The following is a 24,194-nucleotide window of genomic DNA, read 5'->3' on the forward strand; positions in this document are numbered from 1 at the left end:
ATCCAAATCAACACAGCAGAACCAGATGTCACTGTGTTTATTTCATTCATTTTTCACCTACATTACCCACAATGCAACTGAGTGACATCACTGGAGGAAGTTTAACAGACTACACGCAGGAGCTGGATGAGTAACAGTAACTCATTACATTACAGCTGAAGAGTAACGAGTACCTTATGTCACTGACAGTCATCCTCATGTAGGATCTGTGACTGACAGTTTAAAAGGTAAAGACAGTAACAGATTACTTTTATGAAAGACTAAATAAATAACAGATTACTTGAATAGCAGAACTATTGTGTTACCTTACTGGTTACAACAAAAAAGTAATCTGAGTACTCTTTTGTAGCAAGTTACCCAACACTGTGAGCAGTACAGGTGCAGTATTAAGTGGTGGAGTGACCTTTAACATCACAGGTCCAGACTGCTCTGTGCTGTGAACATGTGTGTTCTGTACAGACCCAGTAAAGCTCAGTGTGGTTCTGTTTCCTCGACGCTGTGAAGAAGGTTCATGATGCCAACAACAGAATCAACTTCAGAACCTTCCCAAACTTTTTTAGCCGTGCACCCCCTTCTATGTCCCAACCGGGTTGACGCACCCCCAATCCCCCACACCTTCAAAAAAAACAAAATGCAACAAGCTTTTTTATAGCCATATTAAAGGACCAGAACACACACAATAAAATAATCACGATCACAACAATGCGCTCTGGCATTTGAATTAATCTGAAACACTGTAACACAGTTTCAATATAATGCAACAAAGTTATGCGCAAGCTTCCACTTTTGAGAGCAAAGAGGGTGGATGAGGCAGAAAGCAGATGAACTGGGGAAACTGTAATTGTGTAATTATCAGACCGCCATTACATTTTTCATCTCTGCTTTAGAGGATCCACAGATGTGTTGATGTTCATCGTCGTGTGAGTCAAACCACATGATCAGAACTTTGATTGTTCAGAATCAGCTGCTTCAGTTCTGTGTGAAGCCTCTGCTGCTGCAGAACATGTGGACCGGCTGAAAGCTCCAGAACATGCGAGCGGACCTTGACTTCCAGCCCATCTGATCTGACGGAGAGTCTGCAGGCCTCGCCCTTTCTTTTGTTTACATTACCCACAATGCAAAGCTGGGCCCTGATTTGAAGTCTCTTTAGAGCGGAGCCTCGACGGGTCAGGAGGTCCCCGGGTCGACCAATGAGAGCTCAGGTTGTGAGCTGGGTCTGTTTTCTCAACTGCTGCTGCTTATCAGGAGGAGGAGGAGAAGAAGAAGAAGAAGAAGAAGAGGGAGCAGGAGGAGGAGAAGAAGAAGAAGAAGAAGGAGAAGAAGAAGAGGGAGAAGAAGAGAGAGCAGGAGGAGGAGAGGAAGGAGAAGAAGAAGAGGGAGAAGAAGAGAGAGCAGGAGGAGGAGGAGCAGGAGGAGGAGAGGAAGGAGAAGAAGAAGAAGAAGAAGAAGAAGAAGAGGGAGCAGGAGGTGGAGCAGGAGGAGGAGAAGAAGAAGAAGAAGAAGAAGACGAGGGAGAAGAAGAAGAAGAAGAAGAAGAAGAAGAAGAGGGAGCAGGAGGTGGAGCAGGAGGAGGAGGAGGAGGAGAAGAAGAAGGAGAAGAAGAAGAAGAAGGAGAAGAAGAAGAAGAAGAAGAGGGAGCAGGAGGTGGAGGAGCAGGAGGAGGAGGAGGAGGAGGAGGAGGAGAAGAAGAAGGAGAAGAAGAAGAAGAAGGAGAAGAAGAAGAAGAAGAAGAGAGAGCAGGAGGAGGAGGAGCAGGAGGAGGAGAGGAAGGAGAAGAAGAAGAAGAAGAAGAGGGAGCAGGAGGTGGAGCAGGAGGAGGAGAAGAAGAAGAAGAAGAAGAAGAGGGAGCAGGAGGTGGAGGAGCAGGAGGAGGAGGAGGAGGAGGAGGAGGAGGAGGGGCTGATGAGTTTGTGTTCATTGACTTGTTAATTGACGGAGCTGCTCAGACAGCAGATGGAGAGCAGAGCTGAACTCCTGCTGAGTGTGTGTGTGTGTGTGTGTGTGTGTGTGTGTGTGTGTCTGTGTCTGTGTCTGTGTGTGTGTCTGTGTGTGTGTGTGTGTGTGTGTGTGTGTGTGTGTGTCTCTGTGTGTGTCTCTGTGTGTGTCTGTGTGTGTGTGTGTGTGTCTGTGTGTCTGTGTGTCTCTGTGTGTGTCTGTAGAAACCTGCTGATGATGGATCAGAACCATCACTAAGTTTAATGATAAAGCTCTTCATGAGTTAAAAACGGTTAGCGGTTGCTAACGAGTGTCTCAGTGAGACTACAGAGGTTGTCGGGGACATTAAACGTCCTCACAGTGGACACGGAGACAGAACGCAGAGCGGAGATCATCGGGTGAACAATTAATTGTTAAAATAATGTGAAAAAATCAAAGTAGTGACTTCATGTCGTCTGTGATGCAGAGAGAGCTACATGAGTTAGCATGCTAACCAGCTAGCCTGCTGCTCCAACATGTCTCCACCACAGAAGCAGCTCGGTGTCTCTGAGGACACGTGAGGTGAGAACCTGTCTTCACTGGGACGTCTTCAGTTCTTCTCCCAGGAGCAAACTGAACGCTGCTCATTTGCATAAAGTAGCCAGATTCCACGTGTATGTAAATGAGGAGCGAAACACAACGCAACGCTCCCAGAATGCAATGCTACCAGAATGCATTGCACAGCTCTCCATCGACAGTGAACGAGAGGCCTGAAAACACGTTCAGAGGTGAGAGGTCAGAGGTGAGAGGTGAGGCAGGTGTGTGTACAGCAGGTAGATCTCAGAGCAGCAGAGCTTCTCTCTTCTCAGTCACGTTCCTTTATATGTACAACAGTGAAGTGTTGCTGCTCAGTGAGCTCAGTGAGCTCTGTGAGTTCTGTGAGCTCTGTGAGTTCTGTGAGCTCAGTGAGCTCTGTGAGTTCTGTGAGCTCTGTGAGTTCTGTGAGTTCTGTGAGTTCTGTGAGCTCTGTGAGTTCTGTGAGTTCTGTGAGTTCTGTGAGTTCTGTGAGTTCTGTGAGTTCTGTGAGCTCTGTGAGTTCTGTGAGTTCTGTGAGTTCTGTGACTCTGCGTGTTGCTGGACCTGTCCTCTGAAGTAATCACACCGGCAGATCAGACGCAGTGTGACCTCAGCTGGATCCTCTCCGGATAATTGAGACCAACGCCGGGCCTTCTGGGTAATGTGCCCGCGAGGTTACGCAGGAGTCATGAAGGTAAAAGATAATGTTAAAATATGTTTTTACCACCAGAGAGGCTGAAAGGTTACCGTGGAAACACTTGAAGAACAAGAGGTTCAGAGGTCGAAGGTTACGAGACACTGACAGTAAAATAACAATAGAGGACGGAGGAGTGAGTGCTCCTGTCAGACTGTAACTACTCTTTGCAGCTCAGTTTACTGCCCAGCTGTAAAACAGGAAGTGGCTTTTCAAAATATGGAAATGTTGCTGCTGAGGATCAAACGATCAGAACAAAGGACCGACGGCAGGGAGCCAGAGGAGGAGGAGGTCCATAAACTGAGACGACCGGGCCGAACCCAACGAGAGGAGCGCTGCTACAAGATCAGACCCACGGTTCTGACGACACAACCTGAGTGTCTCAACATTTATCAATTATATTAATATATGAATAATATATTATACTATATTCCTGCTCACCCACAGGAGAAGAAGAAGAAGAAGAAGAAGAAGAAGGAGAAGAAGAAGAAGGAGAGGAAGAAGGAGAAGGAGAAGAAGAAGACGGAGAAGAAGAAGGAGGAGGAGGAGGAGGAGCTGGTGAGGTTTATGAAGATGACAGTCTGGAGGTCTTCAGCTGCTTCACCTCACTGACTCCATCATGTGTCTGCAGCTCCACCTGCTGGACACCAGCGGTGCAGCAGGAACATCAGCTCAGGTTGAAGATTTTATTGAAAGAATTAATTAAAACTTTATTTAAACTGATGTGACCTGCAACTGTAATCTGATTACTCTCTGACCACCACTGGACCGAGCTGGTCTGAGTTCTGATCATTTATAGAAGCTGCTGAATGTTGACAGTCACAGAACCGACAGAAACAGAGAACACGATGACATCATCAGGTCTGCACCGACCAGAACCATCTCAGGATGTGACGTTCAACTGTCCTGAACTCAGTGAACATCAGCTGAGCACCAGAACTCATGTCAGGTCCGTCCGGTTCTGCTGAGTCAGAACTTCAGGTGTGTTCTGGTTGAACGTTGTCGTCCTCTCTGAGGTCACACACTGAACACCTGGGTCCAGACCTGAGGTCAGCTGGTAAACCTGACATGTAATTAAGTAATCTGACATGTAATGGAGTAATCTGACATTTAATGAAGTAAACCTGACATGTAATGGAGTAATCTGACATGTAATGGAGTAAACCTGACATGTAATGAAGTAATCTGACATGTAATGGAGTAAACCTGACATGTAATGGAGTAATCTGACATGTAATGGAGTAAACCTGACATGTAATGGAGTAATCTGACATTTAATGAAGTAAACCTGACATGTAATGAAGTAATCTGACATGTAATGGAGTAAACCTGACATGTAATGGAGTAATCTGACATGTAATGGAGTACAAAGCCTCCTGTTGGTGTGAGTGTTTCAGCCTGTAGGTGGCGTCGTTACATCAGGACAGAGTGTCTCCTGCTGAAGGACTCAGAACATCTGGTTAATAAATGTTACTGCAGTTGTCCTGTTTCTGTTTATATTAATACATGTCCCACATGTCCCTCATGTCTCTCATGTCCCTCATGCGTCTCATGTCTCTCGTGTCTCTCATGTCCCTCATGTCCCTCATGCGTCTCGTGTCCCTCATGCGTCTCATGTCTCTCGTGTCTCTCATGACCCTCATGTCTCTCATGTCCCTCATGTCCCTCATGCGTCTCATGTCCCTCATGTCTCATGTCCCTCTGCAGGTGGAGCAGCTGTGTTCTGTTCAGCAGAATAAAGGCCGTCCTCACACTTTGCATCTTATCGTCCTGTGATCAGCGTCTGCAGGTCGCGGCGCCGCTCAGATCCTCCAACACGCAGCTGCAACATGTAAAACACGTCCTGCAGCCGCTGGCCGACATTCAAATCCCTGAAGCCACAGAGGGTTTGACTGTTACATCACATTTTCATAAAGAACAGAGGACAGCTGCTGCCGCCGCTGCTGCCGCCGCCGCCACCGCTGCTGGCTTTTGTTGTTTGTCTTGCAAATGTCCACAGTTCCTGCACAGGTCCAGCTGCTCCAACAGACCCACTGCACCGGGCCTGGAGCCTGGAGCCTGGAGCCTGTTAGCTGCAGCCTCAGGCTGTTAGCTTTAGCCTTAGTCTCTTAGCTTTAGCCTCAGGCTGTTAGCTGCTAGAGAGGTCAGAGGTCGTCGTCCTCCTGCTTCATCATCACTTGGCCTGGATGTAAATCAGCTCGTCTCGAGGACAGACACTGAACGTCGGGCTGTTATCACCATGATTTTTTATATTGTTGATTGCACTTAAATGTTTTTAACATTTGTTTCTAATGTTTGTCTTTAATGTTCTTTCAGACGAGCCTGTCAAGGAATAAAGTTTATCTATCTATCGATGTCCATAATTATCACGATATACAGAACATTTAGCAATAATAATGTTGAATTGACAGTTTTAAGAGTATTTTCCTTAGGACAGAACCCAAAACAAACCAGAAGGTTAATTATGGTTTATAAAATACAATTATCTATTGTCAGAATGAATAGGTGACAAACATCCAACAGAACCAACCAACCAAATGGCTTCATGTTAAACACTGGATAAATACAATGAGTTCAACAAATTGGCTGTTTTGAAGTGTCTCAAACATTTTAGAGGTAGTTTACTGAACTGAACATTGATTAAAGAAAATAAAATCAAAAGGTAAAGTTGAGGCTGGTTATGCTGCTGTATTCTTGTTCAGTTCAGCTTTAACGCCTCCTGTTCTGTCAGACCTGATGTGGTGACATCTCTGAGCTGCTCTAACTTCACCCTTCACTCTGCGTACAGTTGATTTTTAACCGTGCTTATAGGCATCATGTGTTTATCCACACAGTACGTCACTGTGCTGGTTCTGTCTGTGTCGCTTCGGGTTCTGCTCATGTGGGGTAATGTCTGAAAAAGCAGCGGCACCTGTTGGTTGAGCTGAAGTTTGACTAGTAGCAGCAGTGGAGCTGGGCTGGTGGCCAGCCCCACCAGCCAGCCAGCCAGCCAGCCCCTCCTGTTGTCAGCTCCTGTCTGTTAGCTCCTGTCTGTTAGCCTCTGTCTGTTAGTCTCTGTCTGTTAGCTCCTGTCTGTTAGCCTCTGTCTGTTAGTCTCTGTCTGTTAGCTCCTGTCTGTTAGCCTCTGTCTGTTAGTCTCTGTCTGTTAGCTCCTGTCTGTTAGCCTCTGTCTGTTAGTCTCTGTCTGTTAGCTCCTGTCTGTTAGCCTCTGTCTGTTAGCTCCTGTCTGTTAGCTCCTGTTGTCAGCTCCTGTCTGTGAGCTCCTGTCTGTTAGCTCCTGTCTGTTAGCCTCTGTCTGTGAGCTCCTGTCTGTTAGCCTCTGTCTGTTAGTCTCTGTCTGTTAGCTCCTGTCTGTTAGCTCCTGTTGTCAGCTCCTGTCTGTGAGCTCCTGTCTGTTAGCCTCTGTCTGTAAGCCTCTGTCTGTTAGCCTCTGTCTGTTAGCTCCTGTCTGTTAGCCTCTGTCTGTGAGCTCCTGTTGTCAGCTCCTGTCTGTTAGCTCCTGTCTGTTAGCCTCTGTCTGTTAGCTCCTGTTGTCAGCTCCTGTCTGTTAGCCTCTGTCTGTTAGTCTCTGTCTGCTAGCCTCTGTCTGTTAGCTCCTGTTGTCAGCTCCTGTCTGTTAGCCTCTGTCTGTTAGCCCCTGTCTGTTAGCCTCTGTCTGTTAGCTCCTGTTGTCAGCTCCTGTCTGTTAGCTCCTGTCTGTTAGCCTCTGTCTGTTAGCCTCTGTCTGTTAGCCCCTGTCTGTTAGCTCCTGTCTGTTAGCCTCTGTCTGTTAGCTCCTGTCTGTTAGCTCCTGTCTGTTAGCCTCTGTCTGTTAGGAGCTGCACTGTCTGTTAGCCCCTGTCTGTTAGCCTCTGTCTGTTAGCCCCTGTCTGTTAGCCCCTGTCTGTTAGCCTCTGTCTGTTAGCTCCTGTCTGTTAGCCTCTGTCTGTAAGCCTCTGTCTGTTAGCCTCTGTCTGTTAGCTCCTGTCTGTTAGCCTCTGTCTGTTAGCTCCTGTCTGTTAGCCTCTGTCTGTAAGCCTCTGTCTGTTAGCCTCTGTCTGTTAGCTCCTGTCTGTTAGCCTCTGTCTGTAAGCCTCTGTCTGTTAGCCTCTGTCTGTTAGCCCCTGTCTGTTAGCCTCTGTCTGTTAGCTCCTGTCTGTTAGCCTCTGTCTGTTAGCTCCTGTCTGTTAGCCTCTGTCTGTTAGCTCTTGTCTGTTAGCTCCTGTCTGTTAGCCTCTGTCTGTTAGCTCCTGTCTGTTAGCCTCTGTCTGTTAGCTCCTGTCTGTTAGCCTCTGTCTGTAAGCCTCTGTCTGTTAGCTCCTGTCTGTTAGCCTCTGTCTGTTAGCTCCTGTCTGTTAGCCTCTGTCTGTTAGCCCCTGTCTGTTAGCCTCTGTCTGTTAGCTCCTGTCTGTTAGCCTCTGTCTGTTAGTCTGAACATTTATTCAAATCAGTGTTACTGATCAGATAACGGGTCATTTGCATATTAAGATCAACTATAATAAGTGTTGAGTCTTTTATTAAATCACAAACAGGAAACAGTTGTGTTCACGTTATTGTGTCCACCTGCTGTTCTCATATTTATTAATAATTATTAATAATGTCCTCATAATAAGAGGACAGTGTGACAGATGACAGGTGAGCTCTCAGGTGAGCTGCAGGCTGCTGGTCCACGGACCAATCAGCTCGCTTGTGGAGGTGACGGACTCTGGTGAGAGCCAATGAGCGTCCAGCTCAGAGCGGCGCGGGTCTATAAGAGAGAGACTCAGTGCAGCTCAGTCTGTCCCCGGGTCTCTGACGTGTCCCCGGGTCTGTCCCGGTCCTCTCATGAAGCTCAGCGGTCAGCAGCAGACATGAGAGCCGGCAGCCCGCTGCTGTCTGCGGCCAGCAGCAGCAGCAGCAGGAGGGGGAGGAGGAGGAGTCCTCTGCCGGGCTTCAAGAGCCCGGCGGCGGCGGAGGACGAGCCGCAGGTCCCGGTGCTCTTGTTGCGGGACATGGACCTCTGTTACCAGCTGCTGAGGCGGCTGGTCCCGGGTCTGCCGCCCGGCCGGGCCGCCAGCCGGGTGGAGATCCTGCAGCACGTCATCGACTACATCCTGCAGCTGCAGACCGAGCTGGACGCGTCCTGCCCGGCAGCGGGAGATCCGCTCCACCGAGACCGGCCACGGCTGCGGTACCAACACACACACCTGCCAGGTAAAGTGATCAGGTATCGACCAGCTGATCAGCTCCGTTCATGTTGGATCATTTTCTGTCCGTTAGGGTTGAAGATCAGTGTATTGATTATTGATTAGTCACAGCTGATCCACAGTCTTTCAGTTAAAGGAGGATGTTTTAATATTTACATATTAATGAGTTCAAACTGTTGTCAGAGGACAATAAGGTCCAGAACACTGTGTGAAGCTGGAGAGGTGGCAGGGTCCGCCACATATAAACACAGCCCTTAAAGGAGCGTTTGTTTTCTCTCGTCATTATAAAGCTACAGACTGCTCCTTTAAACACACTCAGCTGTTCATCACTATGGCGTCTGTAGAACCTTTGTGCAGCCTGTGGGATCAGGACTGTTCTGACCAGGTCCACATCATCGGACCACAAGAGACTCCAGAGACGTCTCGGTGTGTCTGAATGTGACCTCAGCTGGTTCTGCTCGGTCCTGCTGGGAGTCTCCACCTGGTCCTCTGATGACATCATGTGAAGTCAAAGCTTACTGACAGACTTTTACTGTGAAACAAACAGGAAATGATTTTCAAATTAAAACAGTTTCCTCAGGTTTGTAGTGACTGTGGAACAGGAAGTGATGTCACTTCAGTCTGAGACATGTTGAGCTGAAGTTAAAAAGTCTTAGTGGGTCAGAGACCAGCTGCCTGGAGACGTGTTCTGTTGGTTCTGATGTTCTGTTGGTTCTGATGTTCTGAAGACATTTACTGAAGTCTGTCACAAAGTGAAGCTGTGGAGAAAAACGTTAAACTTGTTTCAGTTTGACCTTTGACCTCAAGCTCCTCCCCCTCTCTCCCTGCAGCAGAACGACACAAGCTGAGACAGGAAGGTGAGCAGACACACACACACACACACACACACACACACTATGGCGGTAGAATCGTGTCATAATGCGTGTGCACGTATCAACTGAACGTGTCACGTGCGCGTGCTTTGACGCCTGTGCAGCGAGCAGCGCCTGACGTGTAATGTAGTTTCCTCATTGACTTATAATGGTCCCCCGTTCACACGCACGTTCACGCGTATGACTGCTGCACGCCGGTAATCACACGACGCGTAGTGACTACGTGTAACATTCATGCGTTTTTATGCGAACGCACGCATTAACGCTCGCATGAAGATAATTGAACATGTTTGTCACGTGCTCACACGTAGGCGGAAATGACGTGCGCAAACTACGTCATGCGTAACAAGAAGCTGCGTGCGCATGAAGCTGCGTGCGCAACACTCGCGTACATGAACGCCTCCGTAGTTGTTGTGTGTTCCACTTTCATCCAGTAGATGGAGCCATCGATCAATACGAGATACAGACATACAGGCTCACACACACACACACACACACACACACAGGCTTCAGCTGGACATGATTCATTTGTTCCATGAAGACAGAGAAAGAGTTCTGCTGCTGTTTCTTTACTTTGTTTCTCACATAAGACACAAAATCAATGACAAACATGTGTAAGTTAACCACGCCCCCCGCAGGTGATCACTTCATTGAGACCTGCTGGGACCGCTGGAGAGGTGCGTTAGGTTTGTGCACCTGAACAGCTGCAACACACTCCGGCCGATGAGTCTAATTGTATTTATATTATTAGTTGTAGCCTAACTGGGAAAACACGGCAGAAACTTAGTGACCTTGATGCTGTTTGTTGTTTGTTAGTTGTGCACGTTCCCGTGACGGGCATGCGGTTCTTAGCAGGCAGGCACTTCTCGGCATAACAAGTCTGAAGCCTCATTTTGTATTCACTTCAATATCAGCCATTTTTAAAGAAAATATCTGAGTGAATAAATTATGGTAAAGCTCACCAGGCAAGACACGTTTATTTTTATAGTACATTTCACAACAAGGCGATTCAAAGTGCATTACATAAAATATACAGCAAGTAAAAGCAACAGGCATCATAAAGACATTAATCACATTAATGTAAGTACAATTAAGTATGTGATATAATGAGATATGTGGGATCTTGGGATATGGGAGGCCACGAAGGACAGTAGCAGTGCGTCCTCCAAAAAGAGGGAAGGCCAGGCAGCATTTGAAGGAGCAAGGAGCAAGTGTCGTCAACCAGGGGAGGCAGCAGTGAGCCAGACACTGCTGCCAGCATCTCAAAAGAAGAAGAAGAAGAAGAAGAAAAAGAAGAAGAAAGGTGATAGATACAAAAAGACTCATCTGCCAGGAGTGTGTTGCAGCTATTGAGGTGCACAAACCTAACGCACCTCTCCACCGGTCCCAGCAGTTCTCAATGAAGTGATCACCTGCGGGGGGCGTGGTTAACTTACAAATGTTTGTCATTGATTTTGTGTCTCATGTGAGAAACAAAGTAAAAGAAACAGCAACAGAACTCTTTCTCTGTCTTCACTGAACAAATGAATCATGTCATGTAAAAGTCTGTATGTCTGTATCTCGTATTGGATCGATGGCTCCATCTACTGGATGAACATGGAACACAGAACAACTACGCGAGGCGTTCACGTACGCGGTGTGTTGCGCACGGTGCAGATCAACTTCCGGTCGCACATCAGAAACTGCGACCGCACGCGTGTGTGAACGCGTGACAACATTTGTCAAACAGTGACAGACAGACGCTTCTTGTTACGCGTGAAATACAGTCTGCACGTAACAACGCACGCACGCACGCACGCATAACAAAATTCTCATGCGTGCACACACCCGTTGCTGCGCATCTCTCTGGTTGTTTTGACATTGATATACCTTCATACGCACACACAGACACAGACACACACTCGTCTCTAATGATCGTGTCTCCTGTTTGTATTTAATAGTTTACACTGTAAAAAACTTGACACTAAAAAACAAGCTTTCAAAGTTATTTTCTTGAATTGAACTTTAAGTCGTTTTGACTTTAACGCTGACTTCTGATTATTATAACTTCAGTTGTTACTGTAAATAATCAGAATCAGTTAATGAGTCTCTAATTTAATCAGTTTGTATGAAGTGGAGTGTTTTTGTATTAATCATGAAATTCAATCTACTTTTGATATTTTGTGTTTAATGTTTGTTTAAAATTGTTTACAAAACAAGCAGAGGAAGTTGTCCCTTCACATTAAAAGCCCGGGGACAGTCAGACCGTCCTGCTTGTCTTCAGGTATCAACTCTTTTCTCCTGCAGGTGTTTGAAACAAGACGTCTGACGTCATCATCAGCTGCTCGTCTTCTTCTCTTCTCACCTTGAGTCTCTAAGATTATTTCAACCAGCGGAGAGAGGAAACACCTGAAGAGTCCTTCAGCATCTCTGTCCATTTTATTTGATCCTGACCAGGCTGACGGCAGCTTGTCAGGATGGGTTTAGTGTCTTTACTCGTCTCTTCTTCACGTCTCATCTGATGATCTTCAGACCGATGATCTTCAGACCGATGTTCTTCAGACTGATGATCTTTAGACCGATGTTCTTCAGACTGATGATCTTTAGACCGATGTTCTTCAGACCGATGATCTTCGGACCGATGTTCTTCAGACCGATGATCTTTAGACCGATGTTCTTTAGACCGATGTTCTTCAGACCGATGATCTTCAGACCGATGATCTCATGTTGGGTTTAAATTAATTAAAGATCCATCAGCTGGTAAATCTAAATGAAGAGTTTTTCAAACCAAGTCCGGTTCAGATGAAGTCTGAATCACTTCCTGTCTGTTGAGCTGCACTTCCTTCCTTTATTTGAACTCTGCCTCTACAGGAAGAGGAAACATTCTCTTCAAAGTAAAAGTCAGAAGAAATGCTGCTGCTTGTAGTTAATAATCTGAGTGTGATCTTTTATTATCAGGTTGTTTTAGGAAACAATAACACATTCTGAAAGTTCCTCATGACTTTTACTTTGAAAAGACCAGGCAGTGGAAACTTCCTGCTTGTGTAGTTGTTGCTTCGGTTTTTGTCTTATTTTGAAAACCCTACAGGAAGTGTCATTTTTGTACTATTTTCTAAATTGCCCTCTCACAGGAAGTGGACTCTTATTGTTATAAAACAAAGCACTTCCTTTATCTAAACACTTTTACTTTGACAGGATGATCCTGTTTCCTGTTCTGGATTAAAGTTTGAAAATTAAATTATTTTGTTGTTTATCCAAAAACACTGAAATACTGTAAACAATAAACTTTGATACAAACAGTAAACAAAGCGGCAGTCTTCAGTTTAACAGCTCCAGGTCCACTTCCTGTTGGTTCTGGAGCTTTGGACCACGGTCAGCTGATCGATGGTTGTCATGGAAACATAATGTCTAAAGTGTCTCTGAAGACTTTTTTTTTTTTTTTTTTTTCATCTACATCAGTGACAAACTGTGACAGAAGCTCCAGAACAGGTGAGTAAGTGGACCTTCAGTGGTTCTGAAGCTGCAGGCTCGTCATTAAAGGAGCAGTTCACTCAAACATCCATCAGCCTCGTGTGATCATCAGAACCTTTAATCAATTATAGCTGCTGCGCAGCGATGGGTCGGGTCCGGGCTATTTTTGGCAATTCTGAGCAAAGACTGTCATCTGTCGCTCTGAGCTAATTGGCAAGTGGCAACACAACAGTGGCTTCACACACTGGGTAAGCCAGTCACTGTTGTGCAGGCAGATTTGAAACCACTGTAAAAAATTCAGTTATTAAGACAAAAATCTGAAAATACACATATTGCAGCATGGAGATGTTGGTCATTTTAAAAATGATTGATTTGCTCCATAAGTGAATAACTGATGTTTAGTTATGTCATCATTGCATTGACTCCAATTGTTCACATGAAAGAAAAATTTAAAATGCTGTGAAAAATTCAGTTTTTGAGGCTCATTTTTGATAATTCAAAGGAGGAGAGATGAAATAGGTTTAAGAAGTTTTACAGTTTTTGAAAAAAAACTGAGTGATGTACTTCATAATTTTTAATAGGTTTAAATGTACAAAAGTTTCTTCAATATTGAGGCTACAGTTTGATGAAAGTTCTGAAGCAAGTATGGTTGATTTGTTATGATTTTTCAAAGATTTGAACTTTAGACGCTTGCTGTAGCACCACCATCAGGACTATTGGCTTGGGTTTACAGCTGAGGTAATCTGGCATGAGACTGGACCTTTGTGCAAAATTTGGTTAGCTTTCGTCCATGGTCCAGTCTAAGATATTTGTTTTTATTTAATTTAGAGGCTTGCTGTGATGCCACCGTCAGGACAATTGTCTTGTGTTTCATGTTGAGGACATCTGACATTTTGATCTGTCATCATCATCAGGATCCTTGCTGGGTTTTGAACCCACAACCCCTGATACCAAGCACCAGCTCCTAACTCACTGAGCTAACTGGCTGGAAGTGAGACCTGCTGTGTGGCTTCATTTGTCGACTCAGGGAGTCACTGTCTGGGCAGCTGTTGTCAAGGCAGATTTCAAAAATGGTCAAAATGTCAGAAATTCCTTTACCTGAACAAAAATCTGATAATACATAAATTGCATCTTGACAGCATGGAAATGTTGGTGCTTTGTTTTTAACTTAAAGTGTTTTGCTTCATAAGAGAAAATCTGATGTTTAAAAACTCTTCCATTGACTCCAGTTGTTCCCATGAGAGCAGAATTCAAAATGTTCTCAAAAATTCAGTTTTTGAGATAAAATTCTGATATTTGCCAAACTCCATCAACCATGACTCCAAAATATTCTCAAATTTTTTCAGGAAGATTGAAAATGTATTTAGCAAGAATTTGATAGTATATGTTTACAGTACTGTTTACAGTCAAACATTTTGATGCACTGTAGGCTTAATTTTTGATAAATCAAAAATCCAGTTTTGTGGAGGACGGTCTGAAGATGCTCTCTAGCAAGTTTGGTGACAATTGAGCAAAAATTGTGGGAGGAGATAGGTTTTATAAGTTTTACAGGTTTTGAAAAAAACTGAGTGATGGACTTCACAATTTGTAATGAGTTTAAAGTGGACTAAAGTTTCAGCAGTATTGGGGCTACAGTTTGGTGAAAGTTTCAAAACTGTAGCATGTACTGTTGATTTTGTAGGTATTTTTAAATTTTTTAAATTTAAAACGCTTATTGTGCCCCCCCCCCAGGAGGAATATTGACATGTCCTTGGAATTAAGTAAATCTGGCATGGGGCCGGACATTTCTGTAAAGTTTGGTGAGTTTTCGCCCTTGGGAAGTATGACTTCCTCGGAAGAAAGAAAGAAAGAAAGAAAGAAAGAAAGAAAGAGAGAAGAAAGAACGAAAGAAAGAAAGAAAGAAAGAAAGAAGAAAGAAAGAGAGAAGAGAAGAAAGAAAGAAAGAAAGAAAGAAAGAAAGAAAGAAAGAAAGAAAGAAAGAAAGAAAGAAAGAAGAAAGAAAGAGAGAAGAGAAGAAAGAAAGAAAGAAAGAAAGAAAGAATTTGTAGGAATACAATATTGTCCCGGCAGCTAATAAATCCTGTCGCCTCCTGCGGGTGAAACATCAGTTAATCAGTGAACCTGATTATTGATCTGAACTCAAAAAGACTTTATTTAAACCAACTAATAAAAGTGATCAGATTAAAGAGTCGGACAGCTTCAACGTTCAACATCAGTTTATTTCTTAGTTTCACATTTAAAGGAGTTAAAGAGGCAACAACACGAGCTTCACCTGACGGACCACATGAACCAATATCTGATCAATAATCTGTCACAACGCTCCTCATTTCATATTAAATGACTTCTTGTTTCTCTGACAGTCGAGACGAGCGAAACACGATGACGCAAATCTTTTGTTAATGATTTCAGAATAAAAGCCTGCAGCTGTCAGAGTTCAGCTCTGAGCTCTGATTGGTTCGTTTGACTCAGTTTCAATAAACAACAATAAACACAAACACTGACTCGTCTCAACAGGCTGAACTCAACATCCAGCTTCTGTCTTCTCTCAGACGTCAGTTTGAGCTCCAGGAATCAGACAACAGCCAATGAGAGGTGAGCAGGTAAGAGACAGGTGTGACATCACCAGTCCGATCACAGCCGAGCCAATGAAACGGGTCTAAACATTTGTGTCAATCAGAAGAAAATGTAGCAGCTTGTTTTACAGTTAAAACATTAGTTGAGTCCAGTGTGTGAGAGGCTGCAGCAGAACTTCACCTCCAGAACCAGAGTCCAGATTCAAACAGCCAGAGCTCAAAATAAATGTAATCTCATGATGAGTTTTAATGTCGGACTTATTCTGAACATGTTTGTTCTTTAACTTTTCATCTTGTTGAGTCACGTCATGTTTACACGTCTCATCAGAACTTCACCAGAATCTTTTATTGAATGGTTAATTCTCTCGTCACAGTTCAGCTCTGAGCTGTGTTATTCATCTTTCAGCTGCATCATGACGACCTTTTAAATGTGACATCACAGATTAGTGTTTGAAAGTAGAAAGGCCACCAGGAGGCGCCGCAGAACCGTCTGCTCATAAACATGTTCAAACATGCTCTGGACTGTAAACTAGTTAAACCAGATATTATAATAATATCTAAATATTTAGTCGTGTTGTGAAGCAAACAAAAACAAGTTTAGAGTTTAAAGTTACATCAGAGTCTTATTTACCTTTATTGACCCTGATACTGAATAAATAATAATAATAATAATAATAGTGTGATTCTCTGTTGATTCCTGGAGCCGTTGGGTCACATCACAACAACAACATGCAGAGTTTCTACAGAACTACAAACATGCACCAACAACTGGACTACTGATGACATCACAGCAGACAGACACGACGAGCGACCAGCAGCAGCTGTTCACCTCCGACAACACGTCACGTTAACGGCAGCGACGCTCTGCTCTTTCTGTTTTAATATCTGACGAGCCATGAGATCAATGTAAACGACCTGTGATTGGCTGAGGAGGCTGAAGGCGGCTGCTGGTTCGACTCTCGGTACTCTCTTGGTCGTGGCAGGTCACCGTGAGGTCACAGGATGCTCTCCCGCTCCTCGCCGAAGGTGACGGTGTCTGAGGACACGGTGCAGATCTCCGGCGGGTCTCCGGGCTTCAGGCCCCTCTTCAGGTGAACAACTCGGACGTTCTCGTTGTTGGGCCCCGGCCTGGTGGAGGTGGTGGTGGAGCCGGAGGTGCTGGTGGTGCCGGAGCTCGGGGAGAGGATGACGTCACTGGAGGAGGAGGAGGAGGTGGGGTTGGAGGAGGAGGTGGAGCCCTCTGCAGGCTGGCGGGGGCGGTTGCCCTGCTGGGCGTTGGTGTTGTTGTTGAGCGTCACGTTGCTTGGCGTGCGGTTCAGGTTGTAGCTCTTGGACGAAGGCCAGCTCTCCTCGGGGCTGCTGGCCAGCAGGCTGCACTGGTCCTCGGAGCAGATGGACATGCGGGCGACGGCGGGATCCTGGAGGCCGCTGAGGCTGCTGGGAAGTCCTCTCTTCCTTGCCAGGCTCTCCTCATCCAGCTCGATCAGGTTGGCCCTCTCTAGCTGTGACAGGTCCGCCTCCTCGTCCTGCAGCGAATGGTTGGGCGAGCTCTCGTTGGACCGCACACCTGAATCCGACGAGTCCTTCTTGTCCAACATGGCGTCCGACAGGTAGTCCTTCCCCTTCAGAGCCAGCGAGCCGCTGGGAAGTTTTGGGTCGACCACCTTCTTGCCGTCTTTCAGCAGCGGAGCGTTATCTGACTCCTCGGACTCCTCGTCGTCACTGGTCAGCTTCTGGTAGCGCAGACCGCCGCCGGCCTTCAGCTTCAGGTCGGCGGCGCCCTGGAACAGCCCACCTCTTTCGGCCGAGGTCTTGCGGGTCAGCAGGGACTTGGAGGAGCCGTGGTCGCCCTTCTCGTCCTCCTCTGTGATCGGGTCCAGACCGTCTCCATTGGAGGCGAAGTCAGTGTTGTCTGCCGCCGGTTTACCGCCGCTCCTCTTGTTGAAGGATTTACGCCCGTCCTGCTCGACGCCATCTTTGCCCTTGTCCTCTGATGATGATGATGTCATGAACTGTGACGGCTGTGGTTGGACCGGCCTCTCTGCGCCGCTGCCGCCCATCTCCAGCTGAGACATCTGGGCGATGTACTCCTGGTAGGCATTGCTGTACTCGGCCTGCTGCTTGTCCGTCAGCTTGCCGATGTCGTTGGACGACTCCTGTGAGTTCAGGCTGGTCATGCTGGCGGTGCGATGAGCGCCACCCTGAGGACAGACGGGGAACACAACAAGACTTTGTTTCAGAACGTCCTCCAGCTTCCTGTTGACAGAACCTTCAGCAGTCCGAGCACCTTTTCACTGGAGACGTTCAGGTGTTCAGATCAGCTGTATCACATTAATATAAATCTTAAACGTAAATTATTTTGCTTCCTGATCAATAAACACGTCACCACAGTAAAGGTCAAAGGTCAAAGGTCATGTGGTGGTTTACCATCCACTGCATGTTTCCGTGTCGGGCCGGATCGTCCAGCCCGACGGTGCTCAGCTCCTCGAAGCTCAGGTTGAAGCTGTACATCGGAGAACCGTCCGGGTTAGCGGCGCCGGCGTGGGGCGGGGCCACCGCTCGCCTTCCTGCCTCGGTGGGACCTCCGACAACGCTGCCTTGCTCACTGGCAACTTCCTCCTGCAGCACCTGACTTTCGATGTGACGCATGTCCAGAACCTGCAGCCGGGCGGAGAAACTCAACTGTTCATCTGATAGAAATACAACTTCTTCTTCTTTTATGAGATTTAACTTTAAATCTTTACATCAGACAAAACAACACTTTTATGTCAGCGTGAGCTTTGTGTTGTTATGGTGATCCACTTTCTCTCCTGTGTCTGTGACTCAAGGACCTGCAGGATAATCTTTATAAGTTCCTTCATTTTCTTTCCATCTGTGAAACAGTGAAATAAATAAATGTTTCAGTTCCACAGATTTTTTTTCTTGTGAACGTTTTTTCACTCACTTCCTCCTAAAAAAAATTTATTTCTAAAAATTCTAAAGTTAAATTTCAGACATGAATTTCTTTCACAGATGGAAATAATGTAAGAACTTATAAAGTTTATCCAAATCACGATCACAGGACAGAAAATACTGTAGATCAGTCTTCTCACTGGCTCTCAGGGCTTCAGTAGTTTTGGGAGACAAACCGAGGTTTTAATTTACTATTTTTAATATTTCGTGAACTACAGAGAGTCTCAGAGAGGTAAGAACAAACAAGAGAAAGATGTTTTCTTTATTCACTTCAAGAATAAAGTAGAAATACCGTCTCTCACAGGCTCGTGAAGCTTTGCTTCTGAACAGACGCAGTTTTCTCTTCACTGTGTTTATGAGCTAACAGAGAAATCATGTCTAAAGATTCTGAAGTACAGTTTCACCATGTCTGCTACACAATGTATGTTAAGGGTGTCACGATTTCAACTTTGAATTAAAAATAGAATCGTCGATGCTGCCACGCCCCCACGTCACGTCCGGTCGGCTTGCCAAGGGGAAAAAAACACACACGTGCTGAAGTGCTGCGAGTCAACCTCCTCTAACTTAGCTACTAGCTTAGCCAGCAGCTGTTAGCTACAGCCAGTCAAACGACAGCATGGTGTTACACCATCCCTGTTCAGCTCCCAGACCGTGGTCGGGAAGCACAGGGGAGATGATTTTCCTCCAGGGCCGAAGTTTCTGTTTACCTTCGGGGTGAAGCCCCTTTCACGTGTTGAGCTGGTGGGGAAATAATACCAGGGAGCTTTGCTGTATCTGAGGAGCCGTCGCCTTTATTCAGCCAAACTGCAGCCTGTGTTGAACACTTTACTGCTGCTGTCGCTACTACTGCTACTCCTTTCGCTTCTCCTTCCTCTCCCATTCATTCACTGTCCACACGCTCCCTCACTCTCGCTCGCCCACTCACACCTGACGCACCTTGTATATGTCCAACTGTTGGAAATAGTTTGTTAAGACACTTCATTGTTCAGAGAAGACTGTGGACATGGCTGTTTTATTCTTTTGTTTGTTTTGTTGTGAACTTGAATCATCTTCTGTGAAGAAGACTGCAGTTACAAAAGAGAAACTAGATGGCAGCTTATTTTGTTTAAGTTTCCAGTTGACTGAAGATATAAGTTATTGTTACATTATGTTGTTAATAAATGTTTTAAATTTGACAATGTAGTGTGGTACACTGCTAACAAAGGTCAGATATTATATTGCATAAAAGTCTAGAATCGAATCGAACCGTGACCTTAGAATCGAAAACTGAATCGAATCAAGGATTTGGAGAATAGTGACACCCCTAATGTATGTTGTTGCCTCGTCGTCTCCAAGTGTCAAGTTCATTCTCCACATTTCCACTGTTTTCTTTCTCCTCTCATTGTTTCCTCACCGCTCTGAACCCAAACATTAAAACAGAAGTTGAACTCATCTTTATCATGCTAACAGTATCATCATGCTAACAGTATCATCATGCTAACAGTGTCATCATGCTAACAGTGAGCAGGGACAGTGTGGACTCACCGTGGCTCTGAAGAGCTGCCAGTCTCCAAAGTTCATGCTCATCTCCTTCTTCAACTCGTCGATGTTACACTGAGACAAAACTCTGCCGTTCACGTTGGCCTGGAAACACAAACACATCGACCCATGTGACCGTGTTCTGACCCACACAGCTCAACACCATGTCCACACCTCACTGACCTTCCTGATGGTGGCGCTGTACTGTCCCATCATGCTCTGGTCGATGCCCTCGATCTGCCGCACGCGCTCGCAGACGGCCTCCGTCGTCATGGAGCTGAGGAGGATGGCCGGAGTGCCTGACATCACGGAGGCCGAGCCCTGAACACAAATACACACCTGAGTCCACACAGCAGGAAACAAGACCACTACAGACCAGATCACTACAGATCACTGCAGACTAGATCACTACAGACTAGATCACTACAGACAGATCACTACAGACCAGATCACTAGACTACATCACTACAGACTAGATCACTACAGATCACTGCAGACTAGATCACTACAGACCGGATCACTACAGACTAGATCACTACAGACCAGATCACTACAGACTAGATCACTACAGGCCAGATCACTACAGACCAGATCACTAGACTACATCACTACAGACTAGATCACTACAGACCAGATCACTAGACTACATCACTACAGACCAGATCACTACATACTAGCTCACTACAGACTAGATCACTACAGACCAGATCACTAGACTACATCACTACATACTAGCTCACTACAGACTAGCTCACTACGGACCAGACCACTACAGACTAGATCACTACAGATCACTACAGACCAGATCAGTACAGACCAGACCACTACAGACAGATCACTACAGATCACTACAGACCAGACCACTACAGATCACTACAGACCAGACCACTACAGACCAGACCACTACAGACTAGATCACTACAGACCAGATCACTACAGATCACTACAGACTAGATCACTACAGACCACTACAGACAGATCACTACAGATCACTACAGACCAGACCACTACAGATCACTACAGACCAGACCACTAGAGACCAGACCACTACAGACTAGATCACTACAGATCACTACAGACCAGATCAGTACAGACCAGACCACTACAGACAGATCACTACAGATCACTACAGACCAGACCACTACAGACCAGACCACTACAGACTAGATCACTACAGACCAGATCACTACAGATCACTACAGACCAGATCACGACAGATCACTACAGACTAGATCTCTACAGACCAGACCACTACAGATCACTACAGACCAGACCACTACAGACCAGATTCCTACAAACCAGATCACTACAGACTACATCACTACAGACCAGATCACTACAGACTGGATCACTAAAGATCGCTACAGACTAGATCACTACAGGCCAGATCACTACAGACCAGATCACTAGACTACATCACTACAGACTAGATCACTACAGACCAGATCACTAGACTACATCACTACAGACCAGATCACTACATACTAGCTCACTACAGACTAGATCACTACAGACCAGATCACTAGACTACATCACTACATACTAGCTCACTACAGACTAGCTCACTACGGACCAGACCACTACAGACTAGATCACTACAGATCACTACAGACCAGATCAGTACAGACCAGACCACTACAGACAGATCACTACAGATCACTACAGACCAGACCACTACAGACCAGACCACTACAGACTAGATCACTACAGACCAGATCACTACAGATCACTACAGACTAGATCACTACAGACCACTACAGACAGATCACTACAGACCAGACCACTACAGATCACTACAGACCAGACCACTACAGACCAGACCACTACAGACTAGATCACTACAGATCACTACAGACCAGATCAGTACAGACCAGACCACTACAGACAGATCACTACAGATCACTACAGACCAGACCACTACAGACCAGACCACTACAGACTAGATCACTACAGACCAGATCACTACAGATCACTACAGACCAGATCACGACAGATCACTACAGACTAGATCTCTACAGACCAGACCACTACAGACTAGATCACTACAGACCGGATCACTACAGACCAGACCACTACAGATCACTACAGACCAGACCACTACAGACCAGATTCCTACAAACCAGATCACTACAGACTACATCACTACAGACCAGATCACTACAGACTGGATCACTAAAGATCGCTACAGACTAGATCGCTACAGACTAGATCGCTACAGACCAGACCACTACAGACTAGATCACTACAGACCAGACCACTACAGACTACATCACTACATACCAAATCCCTACAAACGAGATCACAGCAGACTAGATCACTACAGACTATATCTCTACAGACTAGATCTCTACAGACCAGACCGCTACAGACTAGATCACTACAGGCCAGATCACTACAGATCACTAAAGACTAGATCACTACAGACCAGATCACTAAAGACCAGATCACTACAGACCAGACCACTACAGATCACTACAGACTAGATCACTACAGACCAGATCACTAAAGACCAGATCACTACAGACCAGACCACTACAGACCAGATCACTACAGACCAGACCACTACAGACCAGATCACTACAGACCTCTACTGAGACACAACTCATGTTTCTTCTCTTCATGTAAACTTGTGATCAGCCTTTAATCCTCCAGTTTCAGTTTTCAGTGAAAACAGGAAGTCGGACTGTAAAATAACGTCACGGGTCAGAACCAACTCGTTCACTAATGTTTCTGCTGAAGAGTCTGTTTGATTCTTTGCTTCATGGTGAGCTGAGGAAACGTTTGATAAAGTATCAGAACCTGACAGGATGGTATCATCAGTATCAGAACCTGACAGGATGGTATCATCAGCATCAGAACCTGACAGGATGGTATCATCCGATCTTATTTAGAAAACGTTGATGCTTTGAGTCACAAATCAAACAAAGAGAGAATTAAAGTTCTGTTCTGAGAGTGTATTTATTACACTGTATGACACTTGTGCGATGGGGGGGGACAGGTGGGACAGGTGGGGACAGGTGGGGGCAGGTGGGGACAGGGCAGCTCAGTGGGTCAGCTGAGGGGTTTTGGGGGCGGTGTCAAAGGTCAAACCAAAAATTCAAAACCAAACAACTCTACTGAGGCCACAGGCTAGTCCAGGCAAGATGCATGCTGGGAGTCGTACCTTTTTCCACGGCAGCCATTTTGACATGAGATAGTAGGACAAATACAGGTGTTACCAATGATGCTAATTAAGTTTCCATTCCATTCAGGCCAAGCAGAGTCAGGGTAGTATCATTAGTAACACCTGTATTTGTCCTTTCTCAAGTTAAAGGTCGTGAAAAAGGTCTATTCAGAAGGAGTTAGTAGGAAGGAAGGAAGGGAGGAAGGGAGGGAGAGTTTTATACCTGCTTCCTTTTCAAAGATGAACCCTTACACTGCAGACAGACAGACAGACAGACAGACAGGTGAGGAATGAAACACAGCTGGAGAGGAAACATCTGGAGAACAGGTGAGCAGCAGGCAGGACAGAGAGTGGAAATGATCGCTGACTGATTTTCTTTCATTAGTTCCAGTTTCACAACACGAGAAGAAGAAGAAACCATAAATCAAACATTTGGTCGTTTAAGTCTGAAGCTACAGAATCTCACAAACCACAGAAGAAGAGAGGAGAGGAGGCGTGGAGTCTGCTGTCCTCAATAGCAGAAGAAGAAGAAAACCAGAAACTGAAGCTTCCTGAGGACAGTTTTACAATTCTCTGTTTTAAGTGGCATCAAGGATCAAAACTACCGAAGCCCATTGAAGCAAAAAAAAAAAGAAGAAATGAAAGACTGAAAACTCCAACATGTTCATAATAAAGATAAAGAGAGAAATCAATGTGCACCAATACAGCTGATCGATGGATCGATGGATCGTATTAGAAGGGAGCAACAAACACTTCCTGCTGCAGCTTCATCAATCTCAAGATTTCTACTTTTCTTTGCAATAATGTGATGAAGTGAGTTTTGGTTATTTTACATTTTATCGACAAAACATGTTTTTTATTATTGAGAACAAACAACCAGCAGATAAAATAAAGAAGGAAATAATTTACTAAGAATTTTATTGATTTAATCATTGATTTTAATGAATCATCACTTTAATCTGCTCACTTCATGAATCATTCAACAATCACATGATGACAGCACAGGAGACAGTTTGTCTGTAGCTCTGACCCTCTGTGACCTCACGTGTCGTACTTACAGGTGCAGCGGAGACGTCCCGACTGAAGAAGGTTTTAGGTAGTGAGCGTGGGTGGAAGTGTGATGGGTAGGAGGGCGCCATGAGGGGGCGTGGCACCTGGTACAGGTGATGGGTGAAATATGGCTGGGGGGGGGAGGGGGGGGGAGAAAATCAAAATAATGTTCATGGAAATGATTCAACATCACACAACAAGGAGGCAACTGAAAACACACGAACAGTCCCTGAATCACTGCTGTCACACACACACACACACACACAC

The 24,194-nt window shown here is 45.5% G+C and overlaps 2 protein-coding genes across 9 annotated transcripts in view; one reads left to right on the top strand and one right to left on the bottom strand.

The window, feature by feature from the left end:
- The first annotated feature begins 7,804 nt into the window (after window positions 1-7,804).
- On the top strand, window positions 7,805-12,469 carry id2b (inhibitor of DNA binding 2b). Of its 3 annotated transcripts, none has more exons than XM_084377215.1 (3): window positions 7,805-8,356; window positions 9,183-9,206; window positions 11,508-12,469. In XM_084377215.1, exons 1-3 carry the CDS (start codon window positions 7,882-7,884, stop codon window positions 11,513-11,515), a joined length of 507 nt encoding a protein of 168 aa, XP_084233341.1. In that variant the 5' UTR covers window positions 7,805-7,881; the 3' UTR covers window positions 11,516-12,469. The 3 variants fall into 3 exon arrangements, with proteins under 3 accessions (XP_084233341.1, XP_084233339.1, XP_084233340.1); XM_084377213.1 differs by having other exon boundaries at window positions 7,806-8,369; window positions 9,180-9,206; XM_084377214.1 differs by having other exon boundaries at window positions 7,809-8,356; window positions 9,180-9,206.
- A 2,400-nt stretch (window positions 12,470-14,869) lies between these two features.
- kidins220b (kinase D-interacting substrate 220b) overlaps window positions 14,870-24,194 on the bottom strand; it is a 26,747-nt gene continuing 17,422 nt past the window's right edge. For 2 of the 6 annotated variants that reach the window (XM_084378046.1, XM_084378047.1), the window contains exons 25-30: window positions 23,936-24,058; window positions 23,101-23,130; window positions 19,898-20,035; window positions 19,721-19,819; window positions 17,672-17,902; window positions 14,870-17,445 (exon numbers count right to left, since the gene is read on the bottom strand). In XM_084378046.1, the coding sequence (XP_084234172.1) occupies window positions 16,240-17,445; window positions 17,672-17,902; window positions 19,721-19,819; window positions 19,898-20,035; window positions 23,101-23,130; window positions 23,936-24,058 (1,827 nt within the window). In that variant the 3' untranslated portion in view covers window positions 14,870-16,239. The remainder of the gene's footprint in view (window positions 17,446-17,671; window positions 17,903-19,720; window positions 19,820-19,897; window positions 20,036-23,100; window positions 23,131-23,935; window positions 24,059-24,194) is intronic. The other 4 variants (XM_084378048.1, XM_084378049.1, XM_084378051.1 and 1 more) reach the window with 2 other exon arrangements.

Source organism: Pagrus pagrus (genome assembly GCF_965226575.1).
Source record: "Pagrus pagrus genome assembly, chromosome: 16".
In the NCBI taxonomy this organism is placed as follows: domain Eukaryota; kingdom Metazoa; phylum Chordata; class Actinopteri; order Spariformes; family Sparidae; genus Pagrus; species Pagrus pagrus.

Coding starts and splice junctions, on each gene's coding strand:
- id2b (XM_084377213.1), top strand. CDS start 7,882: ATGAGCGTCCAGCTCAGAGCGGCGCGGGTCTATAAGAGAGAGACTCAG. Junction 8,370..9,179: donor CTGCCAGGTAAAGTGATCAG/GTATCGACCAGC, acceptor CTCTCCCTGCAG/CAGAACGACACAAGCTGAGA. Junction 9,207..11,507: donor ACACAAGCTGAGACAGGAAG/GTGAGCAGACAC, acceptor TTTCTCCTGCAG/GTGTTTGAAACAAGACGTCT.